Source organism: Taudactylus pleione, unplaced genomic scaffold (assembly GCF_031769625.1).
Source record: "Taudactylus pleione unplaced genomic scaffold, aTauple2 ptg000216l, whole genome shotgun sequence".
Lineage (NCBI taxonomy): Eukaryota > Metazoa > Chordata > Amphibia > Anura > Myobatrachidae > Taudactylus > Taudactylus pleione.
The window spans coordinates 2,415,075-2,434,063 of NW_028284618.1; the positions used below are offsets into that span (position 1 = coordinate 2,415,075).

The following is an 18,989-nucleotide window of genomic DNA, read 5'->3' on the forward strand; positions in this document are numbered from 1 at the left end:
AAATGTTCTGATGATATGACCCAATACCGCTGGTTTCTATTGTGCTAGATAGATAGACAAAACCGAAACTTGGACCTTTAAGGACGAGATCCAAAGGCTCGAGTCCAGACCCCGACTGTAGAAAGGAAAGGACCCGTGAAAGACGAATGGACCTGGGATTAAGACCTCTAGTCGAACACCAGAAAAAGTAGGTACGCCAATCCTGTGATACACACAAGGAAGGTTTTCAAGCCTGCAGCATGGTCCGAACCACTCGTATAGAGAAACTCTTCACTCTTAGGATGGAAGTTTCAAGAGCCACCCCGTCAAAGCAAGCCTGGCCAGGTCCGGATGTAGATATGGACCGTGAGAGAGCAGATCTGGCCTCAGCCAAAGCCGTAGAAGAGCATCTACAGAGAGGCTCAGGAGATCTGCGTACCACATGCGTCGAGGCCAATCCGGAGCCACCAGGATCAGAGTGCCTCCTTCCAGCTTAAATTTGCAAAGGACCCGAGGAATCGTTGAGATTGGAGGGAAGACATAAATCATAGGAAACATCCAAGTCCCTGGCGTGGGAGCAATATATCAGAAGTTGGTGATTGAGGCGAGACACCGTTATGTCGATGTCTTGTAGGCCCCAGCGATGGTCTAACAATTGGAAAACATCTGGATGTAATGCCCACTCCGGCATATACGTACTGCCGACTCAGAAAGTCAGCTTCTCAATTTTTAACTCCCGGGATGAAGACAGTGGACAGTCCTGGAAGATGTCGCTCCACCCAGCGAAGAATTCTGCCTACCTCTTGCAATGCACCTTGACTTCGGGTGCCGCCCTGATGATTAATGTAGGCCACCGCAGTTGCGTTGTCCAATTGTATCTTCACTGGATGACCCCGAAGGAGCTGCTGTGCCTGACACAGAGCCCTGTACATGGCACGAAGCTCCACGTGGCTTGATCCAACACCTCAGAATGACTCTCTGGAGAGGTCGGGAGTTAAACTGTCCGTACTCCACCTTCTCGAAAGTCGACACTAACAAACCCAGAATTTGCATGCATGAGTGAATGGAATAAAAAATGAACGATACTTCGCACTTACACTAAAGTATAATCAATGTAATCAATTAGCAATAAGTACCAATGAGATGTGTGTATATAAAAAAACTATTATTTAATAGCCATTGTGGCATATACAGACAAATGACTAGACAATGACATATAATGACTAAACAGTAACATATAATAACAACCTAAATATATATAACAGACAATATATCAAATGTAAGTATGAGTATTGGCTATATAGCTAACAATAAAAACTTTCACTGAACACTGCGCTCTTCCTGCAAGTAATGCAGAGACTGATCTGATTGTACAGCTGTAGAATGATTATTCAAATTAAGCTACTTCCCGCTCCTGTCAGCGAGTAATGTAGCAAACAGGGATATCCTGATATCAGTGATGGTTTGCCGGCAAACAAATAACAATTGATCTATTATTATAGCCTTCCGTGTGACAGTCTCCGTATTTGGAACACAGTAATGTACTGGCTCCTGATAACAGAATCATATATCGTTTGCTTTCAGCCATCCCTGATGAATATTAAGCCCTTGGAAGCAACATTAAAGATGCAATAAAAATATTTTTATATTGTTACAGCCTTCTGTGTCACAGTCTCTGTATACTGAAACAATGTATAGGCTTCTGGTAATAGATTCACATATCATATGTTATCGGCCATCCCAGCTGAATATCAAGCCCTTGTGGGCAACTTTAAAGATGCAATATTGGCAAAATCGTGGATCAGATGAATACCATGCAGCTAGGCAAAGTGAGTGTCCACCGGCAGCTCGTATGTAGTACCATGAGCAGAATACCACTTGTAAAGGGAAAAGTTGTGAGTACTTACGACATATGGATAATGAGTGGGGGCCCCACTTTCTTTCCTCCTTACAATGCTCTGCGTTCCGAAATGTTGTTTCTTCCACCACGCGTTTCATCGCTTAGCATGGTCGCTCTGTCAGAGCGACCAGCTCTGAATCAGGCCCAGAGTTTGCTTACTCTGCTTCATCACTTCAGTATCTTATCTATACTCTAATATATTAGGCACCAGCGCCAGATATCGGTTGTTGTACATTTTTTACATGAGTGAATGGACACTGACTGAGAAAGCTGTGAATCCTGGTTTGCAATGACAAGATCTTGTCTGGAGGAAGGAGACTCTCTGAGTTCTGGAATCCAACAAGGCTCCCAGTTGGAGCATCTCCTGGGATGGAGACAGCATTGACTTCTTCCAGTTGATTATCCACCCGTGTGACTGAAGCAGCTATATCGTCAGATAGATGTGATTCCTGAGCACCTCTGAAGATTGCGCCAAGAGAAGCAAGTCGTCTAGGTATGGGAAATTCCTGACGCTTATGCTCCACAGTTGTGCTGCAAGAACCTTTGTGAACACACTAGGGGCCGTGGACGCTTGACAGACCAAAGGGCAATGCTTGAAATTGGTAGTGGTTGGTTTGTACTGCAACCCTGAGGAAACATTGGTAATAGGTTCGTATAGGGATATGCAAGTAAGCATCCTGTATATCCAAAGACGCCATAAAGTCCCCCGGTTCCAAAGAAGATGGTCCGAAGGGATTCCATGCAGAATTTGGGAATGCAGAGAAACTTGTTTATATGCTTCAAATTGAGAATTGGCCGGAAGGAACCATCTGGCTTCTGAACCAGAAAGAGGTTGGTGTGAAAACCAAGCAAATTGATGCCTCTAGAGCTTCTGCCTTTTCTGGTTGAGCCGGAAGAGCGGTGGAAAAAAACCCGGAAAAGAGTACGCTGTCGAAAAGTAAGGACATAATGTCCTTGACCCAAGCTGGTCTGCATCCATACTGCCAAAAAGCGAAGAAGCCGGCCTCCCACTCCAAGGTCCCCAGGGAGGAGGCCCACCTCCTCATGCGGCAGGCTTGTCCGCTGGCTTGGCAGCTGGATGTCTGGTGGGCCAGGTCTGCTTTCCCCTAGGCTTGAAGCTTTTGGAGGCAGAACCCTGTGTACTAGGATATGGCTGACCTGTGGCCTTACCTTGTGGATGAAAGAAACGAGATACCGAAGTCCTGGATCTCGTAGTGATAACAGATGGCTGAAAAGCTAATTTGGAGGCTGCTAACGTAGTGACAATCTTGTCCAGTTCCGGACCAAATAGGATCTCACCCGAATAAGGAAAAGAGCCTTCTTAGATTCTGTATCCACTTTCCAAGTACGCAGCCAAAGAGCTCTTCTGGCTGCAACTGCAGAAGCTGAAACTTTAGAGGTTATTAGTTCAGAATCTATAGCTGCTTCAGAGAGATACGAAGCCGTTTCCCTAATGTGTGCAACCATAGCCACTAAGTCACTCCTATGGGCGCCTGAGGTAAGACCGTCTTCCAAAGAGTCTGCCCAGCGGCCTACAGTTTTAGCTACCCAAGCAGATGCTAGGGCTGGATGAGCCAGAGCTCCTGCATTCACATAAATAGTCTTCAAGAAATTTTCCAACTTCCTATCCGTAGTATCTTTAAGAGATGCCATATTTGATATAGGTAGGAGGGATGACCGAATAAGACGGGTAGTGTGGGCATCCACCATGGGAGGAGACTCCCACTTAGCCCTAACCGCTGCTGGGAGAGGGTAAAAGGTCGCAATATGATTGGAAACTTGAAAGCGCCTACTAGGGTGTGACCACACTTCCGCCAAGAGATCTTCAAGCTGCGCAGAAGACAGAAATTCAGCCACTGTCTTTTTCTGTCTTTTAAAGATGGGAGCCTTAATCTGCATACACACATAAAGATTTTCTGTCCAACCATCCAACTAGTTGATTGGTTGGAATGAAAATCTGGTAAGGTTTGACAGCAAATGACAATCAGCAATTTGCTCCCAAACACCGGAAAATGGACAAAAACTGTTGTTTGAACAAATTATTTAGCTCAAATATTTAACAAACTTGTCTGACGACCATTTTCATTTGTTTTTTTCTGGCATTTAGCAGCAAATTGCTGATCATCATTTACTCCCATTCGTTACCAGATTTTCATTCCAACCTATCAACTAGTTGGATGGTTGGACAGAAAATCTTGTACCCAGCTTTTGATCTAGGAGGTTGTTCCTCTTCCTCCTCTAACAGAATAGACTTAACTGCTCTAAAAAGAGCTTCTACGTCTACAGGGGACATAGGGCCTGATTCAGACCCACTCGCGAGCGGCTGTCCGCTCGCAAGTGGGTCGATGGTGTGCACTGAGCATGCGCACGACGGAGGGAGCTCCGTCACGCGCATGCGCGAGACGCGATGAGCAAAGGACTTTCCTTCGCTCATTGTATCTGATCAAAGGGGGCGTGCTGTCGATGTTGATTGACAGCATGCCCCCTTTGGTGGGCGTGCCGGAGGCGTGCCTCCCAGACGGGGGCGTTCCCAAGGGAACGCCTACCGTCAGAAGCCGGCCCACTGACATCACTAGTGATGTCAGTGGGAGTGATTTTGGCTCTGATAGAGCCAAAATCACTCCGGGCCTTGCGGTTGAGAAACTCAACCGCAGGCTCTGGCTCGCAGTGACGATGGTCGCGATGGTCAAGACCATCGCGACCATCAACCTGCACACTCGTATAGGCTGTGGGTGGTGACCCACAGCTATACGAGCGTCCAGGAGGATGCTCCGTAATTATGGAGGTGGGCCCTGATTCAGAGCGAGCGCTCTGGTCAGAGCTTCCGGCTCTAAATCAGGGCCATAGTGCCCTCCTGAACAGAGGACGTCTCTACATCTGAGGCGATGGAGGTGCAAGCCTCACCATCTGAGGAAACCTCTGAATCTGAACTCCTGCCAGATAAGGGCATGGAACTTTTATGTGGAGCAGGCCTACGCGTAGGAGCCCTATCCCTATCAAGCATTTGCTGAAAGGATGTGGACACCTAAGCTAGCCCCTTGAGAGACTGGGCAAAAGTTTGCATCCAGAGCGGCTCCGCCATGGGAAGCTGTGGCACAGGTGGCATTGGTACTGACATATGGGCCACAAATTGTGACATTACCTTTGTCAGACGAGATGCCCAAGTTGGTTCTTGAGTAGAAATCATAGGTGAAATCACCTGTTGCAGGGCCCGAAAGCAATTGACACACAGGCCATCATGCTCCAGATCTTGAGGAGGAATGACAGACAGACATTTGTTACATGTGCGCAGTGCTGCAGCGCCAGTCTCCTTAGCAGTTTTATTTCTGGACATGTGTAAGTCGCAGAAATCACTATACGCCAATTAGCAAAGGGGGTCTATATAGTGTTAGATATATATGGAGAAAAATACCAGTATAATACAGGTATATTTATATGTAAGCCTTACTCACCCCTGCCAGGGATGTTCCCTCAGTGACCAGCCACAGAGACACAGGTATAAGGAACACACACTTACACACAAACACTCAGACACTCAGGGCCTGATTCAGAGTTGGGAATAGAGGGCTTGCTTCAGACCCGCTCGCGAGCGCTATGTGCTCGCAAGCGGGTCATTGGGGTACTGCGCACACGGGGCATGTGCAATACGCGTGCGCAAGCCCCGGAGCGAGTGAGAAATTCACTCGCTCTGGGGCTCGCTTTAAACGGGGCGGCTGTCAATGTTGATCGACAGCTCGCCCCGTTTTGGAAGCGGGGAGGAGGGTGGCGGCCAAACGGAGGCGTTCCCAAAGGAATGCCTGCAGTTTGTGGGCGGCACTACTGACATCACTCGTGATGTCAGTAGTGAGCTTTCGGCTCTATTAGAGCCAGAAGCTCACTGGGGCTTCCGGCAGATGAGACCCTACCACAAGGGTCTCGTCGCAAGCCCGATGGTTGCGACCATCACGATCATCACCTGGCCACTCGCAAAAGCTGTGGGTGGTCACCCACAGCTTAGCGAGCGGCCAGGGGGCTGGTTTTAAAAAAAAAAGCGGCCACCCTGATTCAGAGCGAGCGGCTCTGAATCAGGGCCAGAGTGAGATACAGTATCTCTCTCAACTGTGAACCTGAATAAACCATATTGCAATGCAAGGGGTGTAAATACATACTTTTTTTTACATGTGGGGTAAATACTGGCTGCTTTTGCATATAGCCCACAAATGCTGCACAGCTTTATTATTACTCTACAATTTAGTTGTCGGTTTGGAAACACTCCTCCCAATTCTAAATCTCTCCGCACATTTTAAATCTGCCCCACCTGCAGTGCAGCATGGTTTCACCAAGGTGATCAGTTGAGAGATATATCTTTCTCTGGGCCTGATTCAGAGCCGGACGCTCTTTCAGAGCGCTCGCTCTGAATCAGTGCCCTCCTTCTCTTTTTTTTAGAGCGGCCTCCTGGCCACTCGCATAGCTGTGGGTGACCACCCACAGCTATAGCGAGCGGCCAAAAAGATGGTCCATTTTTCGTGTGATGCCCTGGGAGTGGTTCTTGGCTGGGTTCTTTTGGGCTGCTCTGCGCCTCGGACGTGAACCAGAGCCCCCAGAGTGGCTCTGGCTGGGCCTTTTTCAGGGCATCACCATTTAATTCACATAGATATTTTTTCATCACCTTTCCATTTGTTTATTATTTATGTAATTTTAATTCTTTCTTATTATATTAACACTTATTGATTATCTTGACACATCTATACTTTACACTTCACTATCACCTTTCTTCCATTTTTCGTGTGATGCCCTGGAAGTGGTCTTTGGCTGGGTTCTTTTGGGCTGCTCTGCGCCTCGGACATGAACCCCTTAATGTTAGGGACGCTGGTATAGAGGAGCCTTGACGCTGGCCGGACGCTTAATCATATATTTGCAAATGTATGCAACCAATACCTCTGTATTTCTATTATCATGTAGGATTCAAGTATTTTTGCTAATATTGCTGCAGTGTGCTGAAGGGAATCTTCTTTTTTCTGTGGTATTGCCAGAGTTGTCCCTGTGCCCCTGGTGGAGGAAAAATAAATAAGTATTTTTACTGTACTAAAGTACATTCTCTCCCATTACCACAGTAGACTATTCTCTAAATAAGCAGACAGTGGCTCAGACTGCTTGCTGCAACTTCAGATTCCCACAGAGACTGATGATGTCACAGCAGTTCAAATCAGTGTGGGTTTTACCCAAGCCAGGGCCCATTAGTACATTTTCCTATAACCTGGGAGACACTACTAGGGAAGTAATGGTGATGTGGAAGGAAAATAGGGTTTCAGGGGAGTTGTTAAAGGGATAGGTAGGGAATACATATGTATCAGGCACCATTTTAGGACTAGCCTTGTGCTTTTGCCTTATCCTCAATATACTATATTTTCTAAATGTGTATCTTTATATTGTGTGATGTGATTTGTTGATTCCGTTTAATCTGCCTGGTAACTGATACAGTATAGAAAGGAGTATGTAAAACAATATCGGGGGTCAGTTCAGCACTTTCTGGAACTGTCCTCATGCTGCATTATGTTATCACCTTAAACGAACATTTATGAATGAAGAATTGCTACGATATGCACATGTATTTAAATGGTTATCTTTTAATATAATACCTTTCATTTGCACTTCAAATATTTTTCGTGGACATATATAATTGGATGATGATATCTTCAGATCAAGGGTAACATGGTTCAAATGTGACAATTGTAAACTTGGGGCTTGAGTATTGAGAGCAACAAGACCGGGTTAAGAATACCCCTATGCAAATCTTAACTACTGTATGTACTGATTTGGCCAAACTTAGAATGTGCTAAAGGGCCTGATTCACACTATTTTGAAGTTCTCGCAGTTGAGCGATTATCGGTGGCCTGCGCTTGCACACATGCGGTGATTGAATTGCGCTTACAGTCGCATTGAGGATTCCATTGCAAGTGATTGACAGGAAGTGAACGTTTTGTGGGAGGTACGGATAAAACAGGGACGTGTTCCATCTGTTTGCGGGGTGTCTTTCCAGCAGTGTCTGTGATCCTATACACAGCTAACATGGCTCCAGCATCTCGGGTACGGCGGCTCTGCCGCACGACCATGGTTTAACTCGAGGAGTCAATGTTTGCCTGGCCAGTGTCCGATGCTGCGTATGTGTGCGCAGTGGCAGACAGCTGCGATAGCTCAGGTGGGTGTCTCAGTACAAGTCCCAGCTGCTGCTGCATTAGCACATTTTCAAACATCCACAGCTGAAAAAATTGCGGCAGCTAAAGCATACAAGTGTGAATCAGGCCCGAAGCTCTTATTGTGAATACATTCCATTACCAACTTTGACAAACCACAAAGCAAAAAAAAAATTCTGAAAAGAAAAATCTATATTTAAAATTAAAAAAATCCCCCCCACCCCAGTGGCGGATCTACATTTTGGGGGCCCTGAAGCTTGAACTGTTATGGGGGCCCCTTTGCAACAATAGGGCAACATCCAACAAGGTCCAATGGGCCTTGTTGCCTTTGCAAGGACCTTGATGCCCAAATGGCAGAGATGTAGAAACCCCCCAGAGAGTGAGAAACTGTAGATAGATGTAGAAACCCTCAGAAAGTGAGACACTGTAGATAGATAGATGTAGAACCCCCCCCCCAGAGAGTCAGAGACTCTAGATAGATAGATAGATAGATAGATAGATATAGAAAGAGTGAGACACTGTAGATAAGTAGGTAGATGTTGAAACCTCCAGAGCGTGAGAGACAACAGATGGATGTAGAAACCCTATGTAAATAAAATAAAAAAAATCGATATCTCTTGGTGCGCACACTAAAGCAGTCTATACACCAATGAGTTTCACCACAACTTACACAAAACTATATATGTATATATATATATATATATATATATATACATATATATATATATATATATATATATATGCCGCAGCTGTTTGCCCTCTAGTGGTGAGAGGAAATGCCAGTTATTAGGGCAGCGCTATACGATCGCACGCCGGATAGAGAGAATACACTCCTGGCTAAGCGAGACGTCAGAGATTTCTAGACAACACTCACGAGGTCTGAGTTTTCCCGGGCATGCGCGGTAATGGTCAAAATGGCGCCAGCGATCGGAAATCCGGCTCCAGCCCAATATGGGCATGAACAATTAATGGGGAAGGTATTTAAAGCAGTGTGGTATACATTTGGGTGTTATCCTCCTGATGAAGTGCTACCAGTGTGGTGTGAGATGAAACGCATTGAGGATGCGGGGACCTCTGTCAGCTGATGCTGTGACTCTTTCAGATAAGCCTGTTTTGAACTCTTTTAATGTAACTACGCATTTTTTGTGTGTGTTTTCAATGTATGTCCCAATAAATTGTCTCTGATAATACACTATGAGAAGTTCTTTCTCCCCTATATACACATTAATGAGCTTGGATCAAGAGCTGGATCTAAAAAATCCTAAGAGGGAGATACAGAGATTCTAAGGATTATATACTACAAGCTTGTTTTCTAGTATATTACGGTACGCATACTAAGTGTCTATGGTGCGTGTATAAAATCAATAAGCATATTACACTATGAGGCGCTTGTTTTCACCTTTTGTATTGCATGAACATCGGGAACCTCACAACAAGGGTCCATTGGGAAACACTCGAGCTGCCACTGTTGATATCAGGACCATAGTGGATGATTATATTGAACTTCCTATTTGGATTATTAGTTGTACAGAACGTCTGAATGCTTAAGCGCTATTACTAGTACCTGTATAGTTTGAAATATATATATATATATATATACACACACACACATACTTACAAACTGTATCAGGTATAATGGTGCTTATAAATAGAACAGATGTACTCCCCTGTTAATAAGGACCACTTTCTTCAATGGGGTGATTCGAGTATTGCATGTAAGAGGAAAAAACAATACAGGTTGAGTGTCCCATATCCAATATGCTTGGGACCAGGGGTATTTTGGATATCGGAATATTACGTATTTTGGAATAATTGCATACCATAATGAGATATCTTGAGAATGGGATCCAATCTAAACACAGAAAGCATTTATGTTCTATATACACCTTATACACACAGCCTGCAGGTCATTTTATACAATATTTTTAATCATTTTGTGCAGCAAAAAAAGTTTGTGTACATACATGAAATTCATTTGTTTCATATACACATTATCCACACAGCCTATAGGTCATTTTATACTGTATTTTAATATTTGTGATTAATAACCACATTGTATTATATTATTGGGGCTGCAGCCCACTCATAAGACTGACAGCCTTGGGCTTGTATTCATGCATGTAGCAGTATCTTTAGTGTGAATTTGTAGATCACCACCTTATGTATTGAATAATGCAGGATTACCCCTACACATCCCACTCACTGGTTTCCTCTGAATAGCAGGCATAACAGGGCACTGTATCTTTAGATTAACACAACTGAACGCTTTCTTATTTCTCAAGGACCCAGTCCGGGTTTTATTTAATCCAAAAATAGAATGAATAAAGCTTAAAATAGAAACTGTTTAATAAAAACTTCCACATGATCCAAAAACAATGTGAATTAAAATTCCCTACCCAGCATGAAGGCGGTAGTCACAATGATGTTAGGGATCCCAAACTGTCCTTTCGTGAAAAAAAACATCCATCCTTCCCATGAGCAGGCATTCCAAAATGCAGCCCCGTATTTCCACCGACATGATTCAACCCACCAAAAGTCTTTTTCAAGGTGTAAGGCAAGTGGCCAATTGCCATATACGAGGTCTGTCTAAAAAGTTCGGTGAATGGTCTGATATATCTGTATGCAACGCTTGCAACAAGGTCGCTCATGTGTGCCGACATGCTGGACCTGCCCCCATTCGGTGTTTGCCCGAGGCTGCCGCACTGCCATTGTATTAATTTCAACAGAGCGTTCCAAGCAGTGTGCGAATAGCTATGGAGCAACAACACAACGTTAAGCTCTGCTTCAAATTGGTTAAATCTGCGACGGTGTCACACGAAATGTTGGTGAAAGTGTACAATGAATGCCGCATTCTACCTGGAAGTACTGAAACGTTTGTTGCAGCGAAAACGGCACATTAGGCAACAGATGGTCCAGCCCAGAAATTGGGTGGTGTTGTACGACAATGCACCATCGCATTCTGCCATCCTTGTGTGCCAATTCTTGACTCAGTGTGGCGTGACTGTTATGGACCACCCACCCTACTCCCCTGCTGACTTTTGTTCCCTCATCTTAAGGGGGTCATGAAGGGATCACCGTTTGCGGATATCGAGGAGATTCAGGACCATGGGACAGCACTTCTGAATACAATTCCTAAAAAAAGACTTTAAAGACAGTTTCCAGAAGCTTTACGAACGTTGTCAAAAGTGTGTTGTGTCTGGTGGAGACTACTTCGAAGGCCAATAAAGATATTTCCAACCTGCATTCTGTTTTTGTGTTTTTATTACACCATTCACCGAACTTTTTAGACAGACCTCGTATATAGCCCTGACAATACCTAATTAGCTCCAATTATCAAATCCGTATCAGACCTAATCCCCTTAACATGTATACCCAGTCCTAGACATAGCTGTATAAGGAACAACATATCAGAGTTCATGGGTTCTGTAGAGCCCAGTTAATTCCCACCACCGATAACCGGAAGTGACAGCTATTGATCCTCCTGATTGGGATCTCTGGAATCAGGTCTCTCCCCCACACTGCATGCTCCCACTTCTGAGCTGCATGCCATCCCTCAGCCCACCCAGCTTTCAGTTTGTGGTCAGCACTGCAGGGCCGACTTCTGGCAGATGGGACAGTACAAATGGAGATGGGAGCATTTAGGGGCATCTGGCAGTACTGCACTGAGCAGTGACACTGACAGCAGCTCTCTAGTCCGCGCCCCGGCCTGCTCACAAGAGCCATCCTCTGGTCAGTGCTGTAGATAGTGTCTGTCGGTCAATACTGATCAGAGGGGGTTCTGGCTACTCAGAAACCCCCCCTACATGCACTACTGTAGAGCATATTCTTATGTCAATATTAAGTACTTCAACCCATTGACTTATGATTCTATCACTAAAATAACCTTATTTTAATAACACACTTAAAAAAAATCAATGGAGTTTTTTTATTTTAGAGTGAATTTTTCAATAAAAAGAAGTGTCTTCAGGGTCAAGGGCCCTGAAGCTTAAGCTTCATTAGTTTCACAATATAACCCCAGTCCCCGGCATATTGCCAATAAATTTTGCTAGTGGAAGACTGTAGACCAGGGTTGGCCAATCCGCGGCTCTCGAGCCGCATGAGGCTCTTTTGAGCTTCTAATGAGGCTCCTGGCTCAGCAGACCCCTATTAGTCCTGAGAACGCTGGTCTCAAGCCATCAGAGACTAAAGAAGCCTCTGATCGCTTCAGAGGCCAGCGTTCCCAGTAATGCAGTGCGTGGGTGATGTCACCCACGATGTGAGGAGCCCACGCGTCTGCTGGATCCAATTAGATCCAGCAGGCGGCGGAAGCAGCAACAGCGGGACTCGGGACCCCTACCGGCGTGGAGCAGTACCAGTATTAAGGCAAGTTGTTTCATAGGGGTGTGGGCGGGGAGAGGGAGCTAGTGTTGGGGGCACGACAACAGGGATATTGCTTAATGGGCACAACTGCTGGGGGGCATTGCATAAGGGCCACAACTAATTGGGGCATTGCTTATGGGCACAGCTACAGGGGGCATTGCAAAAGGGCCACAACTACTGGGGCATTGCTTAATGGGCACTGCTACAGGGGCCACTGCTTAATGGGCACAGCTACAGGGGGCATTGCTTAATGGGCACAACATATGGGGCACAGCATAATGGGCACTGGCTTTCTCAATTTATTTTATGTGGATCTGGCTTGTTTCTGTGCATTTTATGTGAACCTGGCTATTTCAATGTTTTCTATGTTGCTCTGGCTTTTTTCACTTCAACAGTGAAAAATGTATATTGGGAAGATTATGTAACATGTGTATTTTCAATGTCCTGGGCTCGCCCCCAGCATGACTACAAACAGGGGTGTGACACAAGGTCATGCTCCTGAAAATGTCATACCAAAGGCGTGCGCACAAAAATGGGGCGTGGCCTTGTGACAGCTAGGCCACGCCTCATTTTTGCCTGCCTACATATTTTTTGGGGCTCTTTGCCTCTGACTGGCTGGCCACCCCTGCTGTAGACTATTGTACAAAGGTTAACTTCTCCTTTGGTATACACTGGCATGGGTGACTCAGAATGAATGGTTACATGTTTTTGAAACTATGTATGGATAATACAATTCAAAGCACCAGCTAAATCAGAATGTTGATTTCGTAATCCATTCTTTCAAGGTAGAAGAGATGAACAAATGTCGAGATAAATAACGAGAGGAGTAAAATTGATAAAATGCATCAAATATTTATTTGTAACTTAAAAAAAAAAAATAGTTGGTTTCAAAAGTTATTTTTTAGTTTTACATAATTGTCATAACCTGACAAGAGGTGCAATACTTTATGGTCAAATCCTCATTTTTAAAATGAATAGAGAACTAGCAAGCTTGCCCGGCTCAGGTGAATGGAATGGGGCAACAAATAGGCACCTTATTTATCACATGTGACATAAAACACAGCACAAGTGCGGGAAATGCGAGCTGACCTTTTGTTTGCAACGTCAAGCAACTAAATTAATACTTAATAGAACCGTAGGTAAATTTAGGATTACCAATAATAATAAAAACAAGAAAGTGTATAAATGAATAATGGAGAACTAAAGTTAAAAGAAAAGCCTGAAATAATAAAAAATGTAAACCCATGAAATTATGCGTTAAGTGATGAAGCATTTACACATTCAGCGCTCTTACACCATGCATATATTAAAGGCACTAAGAACAATTTCCTCTGGATCTGTTTAATGCAACATGCGGCCCCTCCAGCTCCTGTGGAACTATAGATCCCAGAATACACTGCCATAGTTTTAGCATGCCCTGAAAGCCAAACTGTGGCAGGGCATGCTGAGATGAGTAGTTCCATAGCAGCTGAAGGGTCACATGTTGAATACCCCTGGTCTAATGTATATTACTCCAGTTGTAGAATGGCTTCAAAATGGCAGTAACTGTGACCATAAGGCTTATTCGTTATTGATCTTGCTTTTCCCAAAATACCACTCTCCCATGCCCTCATTGTCCTTCTATTGTGTACAGTGTATAACACATGAACTCATATCTAACACATTAGGCTAGTGGCCAGATCTAATGTTAGGAGAAAGGGTATGTCACCATTGGGGTTGTGGAAGTAGAGCCTCAGTCCCCCCCCTTAAAAGGTACGTGCACATGAAAGTCAAATTCTTCCATACTTCCGCCCTATGTAGAGGCGAGTGGAGAGTCACTCAGACAACTTACCCCTGAGGACAGATGGATGCACTGGGCACGGTTATTTTGACCAAGCTGAGACCATTGAAAACGGGACATTAGTTGGTCAACCATCCAAGTCGTTATCTGCTTTGGTAAAGTGTTTTTGGGCACTACATCAATGAGACTTAAGAAAAATAGAATCTACGCTCCTTTCGTCGTCAAAATACTACTTTAAATTTAAAAAAAAACACAATCCTGACACCCACATTTTTTCAGTTTATAATTATCCTTATCCTAGACACATTTAAGCAAAGATATATATAAAGACATATTAATGGCATACTGGCCATTAAGAGAGCTTGTTATAACGTTTTATGCTTCAGTTCTCCTTTACCCATCTTTGAGGCTTTCTAGATGATGGTGTTCCACCTAAACAGTATAAAGTGGGTGGCAGGCTTGTAAATGCTTAGCCCAAGAAGCCAACTGTATCCTTGTTACAATATAAAAAGAAGATCCCTATGGACCCTGAAGAAGAAAACTATGGTGCATTATCAGCAAATTCCAGTTACGTTTTTTCTTTCATAAGATAATGTAATGTCAAAATCAATTATCAGAAATGATCTAAGATACAGAAAACATCTTTATTCCCAACATAAGCTTATGAGACTGTAAAAGACTAGCCATATTGAATTGGAAAAAAAATAAAAAGAGTTAAATAGCTGACCTATCTGCCCCCTGTAAGGAAAACACACCAGGAGATGTAGAGTTGTAAAATACTTATATAAAGTGTACAGAGTTTATAAAGGTCATTAAAAATCCACAGTAAACAATGTATTATTTCCTCCAATCAGAGTAGATATTTATATGTTTCAGGAAGTTTTCTAGGACAGAGTTACATATTTAATTGCACCTTCTAGAATGGAAATAAGTCTGAAATGCTATGAGCTACTGAATAAAATCAGGTGTGTAAAAAGCTTTCATAAACAGTAGTACAGTAGTTAAAACAATCTTCCAGTCTTCATTCTGTACGATGCTGTGCATTGAGACTTGCAGCATCTCCTTTCACACGAAAAAAAGAAAATTGACCCATTAAGCCGGAGGTAGGCAGATCTGGCTCCTCTGCCGTTGTGGAACTACTGCCCCCAGCATGTGGATAACAGCTCCACAGCGTCTGAAGAACCACAGGTTACCTGTACCTGCATTAAGCATTTTTGTTTAAAAACCATTAAAAACAAAAACATCCAAACAAAAAGCTACATATATCCCATTTGTAAAACGGCAGTGTGTGCATTAATTGCTCTTGTTGTACAAATGATAAAACATTATGAAAAATTGTTCTTCAGTGAGGTTTCTGTAGTGTATTCAAACAGTTTTCAGGTAATTCAGGTAATTTCCTGACGTTGCGTCACTTGATTCAAGTGTGGCTCAGAGAAAGATCTGATGTTCCTATAAATTAAGCATGGAGATGTTGTAGTGTATGACAGTACTCTTAATGCGTTCACGGAATAAGTAGCATCCTGAGTCCTGCTGGTGGGAAGAAGTTATCTCACTCCAGTCCGGCAGGTCATCCACTCAAGGCCTTGGCATAATCTGCAGAGGGGGAAAAAAATATAAGTCATTTGTATCAGGGACATTTGTTGGCAGCTTTCAAAGACAACAGAACCCACTAAATGGAATCTCATTACTTACAAGCATTCATGTAATGCTGGTCTACACACTGACCGATATTTTGCTTGTTCCACTGAACGGGCGACATTACATGCATCGGCGGGTGGGTACAGACGATGGGGCTTTCGGAACAGGTTGCGAGCTGCAGCCGGAACTCCTGAGAGTTTCTGTATTTTTAAAACAGAAATCAGCTTTGTTTTGGCTTTAAAAAAATACGGTAAGACTCTCAGGAGTTCCTGCAGCAGCTGCAGCTCTGCAACGACACAGTTCAGACATTGTATCGGTCCTGCAGCACAGCAAATGCTGCTACATCTTGTAGATATATCGGCACATCTGGCAGTGTGTAGGGGCAACCCGCCGACCGCTCGTACACTTGCGTACCGCCGGTGACTAAAAACTCAACTGGCCAGCCCAGTTTTGAGGTCAGCGCAGTCATCGAGCTGCAGATTGGTAAGTGCGTATTGAGTTACCAATTTGCCACTCGGCATGCAGATCATCGTCGGTGGATATGTCGCCCAGGTGTGTAGCCTCCTTAAATGCACTTTTCAGCTTTATATGAAGTGTAAATGACAGCACTGTTAAAGTTTGAATTCTGTTTTACCGCCATGAAACCTGTCTTACTGAGTGGGTAAAAGACCATAAAACAGGATAAACCAAACATGATGCATCACTATTAAAGTCATCACTCTTACAGAGCACCTGTTTCATAAGAGACACATTCGGATGCACCTTAGAAGCTCCCCCAATAGAAGCAGTGTTAAGTTAACAGTAGTTAAAATGGATGGAACAAAGAACGTTAGACATATAGCTAGTTACCCCTTTCACAATGTATTAAAATTACGCACTGCTGTACTGCGATTCGTTTGCAAAACTGAGGTGAGAAAAAGGTCCTGTTATAAGATGCTGAGTACAGGACGAAATTTAGAGGGGAGGAGGAGAAGCAGAATGTACATTGGATACGGGTATAGAACACCACTACCATAGCAGAAGTGTGAGATGATGGCGGGTTAGCAGAAGACCTCTGCTTCAGTGGAGAGCAGTAAAAGAAAGGACAGGAAAAAAAAATGAATGGTGAGTAATCCAGCAATGGAGACCAAGGTGCCTGTAAAGGAGTGAACACACTAGACGATATGCTCCCTGGGCGATATAGTCTAGTGTGTCCCCGGCAGGGTGTGCTCAATGTCGTTCATGACATTGAGCACACCCGCTGAACGATATCATTAGCGTCGGGCTCTCTCCCCCATTCCCCAATATGCAGCAACCTGACCACATAGTCAGGTTGGTCTGCGTGTTTACTCGATGAACGATAATGACGAACGCGTCATAGTTCATCGTTTTGATGTTAAAAATGGACGATAAAGTGGACGACTGAACGATAACGTTATCGTTCAGTCGTCCACTTTAATCGCTCAGTGTGTACGCACCTTAAGGCCGATTCTCAGTGCAGATCACAGACGTATCACTTGGACATAAGATTGTGCATTACCTGGCTGGTTACAGTTCTGTGCCAGTGAAAGGTGAGTGTGGGCAGTTCCATAGACATGCATTATACATACCCCTCTCCTGTGAGTGCACAGCAGGACTGGATGTGCCACGGATGATCCTTTATGGAGCTGAGGGTGAGGTACTTCGATATATCAGCCGCAGTCATGCACCCTTTCATGTCCTGTTTGTTAGCAAATATGAGAACGGCTGCCTTCCGTAGGTCCTAAGAGAAAGACGATGCACGAGTCACAATCACGTGCGTTTTGATGTTGAGCAATGTTACCCAACTATACCTTCATAAGTAAAGTCAGAGAACCCTTACATTTAAACAGAAGCCTAAACATTCTTATGGCGGGCATACAATGAAATCATTTATGTTAGAAAATATCCAAGCACAGAGTTTCTCTGCAGAAGGATAGGTTATTCCAGTGGTGGCAAACCCTGGCACTGCAGCTGTTGTGGGACAACATATCCCAGCATGCCCTGCCAGTTTTAGCATTCACCAATAGCAAACCTCTGGCAGTGCATGCTGGGATATGCAGTCCCACAGCAGCTGGAGTGCCAGGGTTCGACACCACTGGCCACTCTTCCATGCCTCCTTTCTTTGTAATTATACAAAGCTCAAATCCCTAAGCCTGCTGTAGTTTTGTAGCAGGATCTCATAAAAGGGCTACTTTGGTTCGAATGACGAATAGCCTGGATGTGTTACACAGATGGCCATCACATATCCATCTCTTCAGCTTTGTGCTGTGCGACAATCCAGCAAGTTATATAAAACAGAACCTTGAACTATACAGAGGCACAATATCAAAGTTCTTCTGCACACACAGGACAGGTATTAAATGGCTTCAGCACAGATGGCTGTCATCACCAAGCAAGACAAACTCGCTTGTGCCACAGCTTGAGTATTAATAAAGGCTGGGAGAACCAATGTGAGAGACTAAGCTTGGCCATCAATGGTTAGTCACCAAGGTTCAATCGTTATTCACTAAGAGCAACTGCTATTGGGTAAAAGCCTTTGCATACTATGCCTCCTAGCTAAATGTTACGTGGCACTGTCTGGGTGCCACAATCGTTATGTCAGCAGTTGCCGATCACGCTGGCACCAGGATGTAATGTGCGACTTCGGTACAAGCAATGAATAGCTGGAGGGTCAGCCCACCACGAGAAGATAGCCAGGCTTTTCCAATTGGCTGGCGTACTGTAAGAGGAATTTATTATGGTACAAATGTAAAGTACATATGACCAAGACTAATATACAAGTAGGGGAACATGAATGTCAGGGACCTGGTAAATAAAGCAGCAAAGGATAAATAGGACATAACATAAGGATGTGCAGGTTGTACAGTGAGCAAAGTTTCTAACGCCAGAGTATGTTATGTATATCAGCGGTAACTTACTTCATGAGCGAGCATTCGGTAGAGCTCCTCTTTGGTGATGGAAAGTCTCTCTCTGTCAGTGCTGTCTACAACCAGGATAATAAACTGAGGAGACAACCATTTTCTCTTTTAGTCACTAGCAAGTAATTACATAAAAAAACTCTTACCAATATTAGAAACATCATAGGTTACTGTAATGGCAGATAATTCCCAGAACCACTACCAGATTTGGCTGATTTTGGTATGGGGTACGGCTGTTACCG

At 44.1% G+C, this 18,989-nt stretch overlaps 1 protein-coding gene across 1 annotated transcript in view; it reads right to left on the reverse strand.

Moving 5' to 3' along the window:
* Positions 1 to 13,238: 13,238 nt before the first annotated feature.
* ARL5B (ARF like GTPase 5B) overlaps positions 13,239 to 18,989 on the reverse strand; it is a 34,222-nt gene continuing 28,471 nt past the window's right edge. Inside the window, exons 4-6 of the mRNA XM_088478595.1 lie at positions 18,748 to 18,831; positions 17,419 to 17,570; positions 13,239 to 15,784 (exon numbers count right to left, since the gene is read on the reverse strand). Of these exons, the coding sequence (XP_088334721.1) occupies positions 15,736 to 15,784; positions 17,419 to 17,570; positions 18,748 to 18,831 (285 nt within the window). The 3' untranslated portion in view covers positions 13,239 to 15,735. The remainder of the gene's footprint in view (positions 15,785 to 17,418; positions 17,571 to 18,747; positions 18,832 to 18,989) is intronic.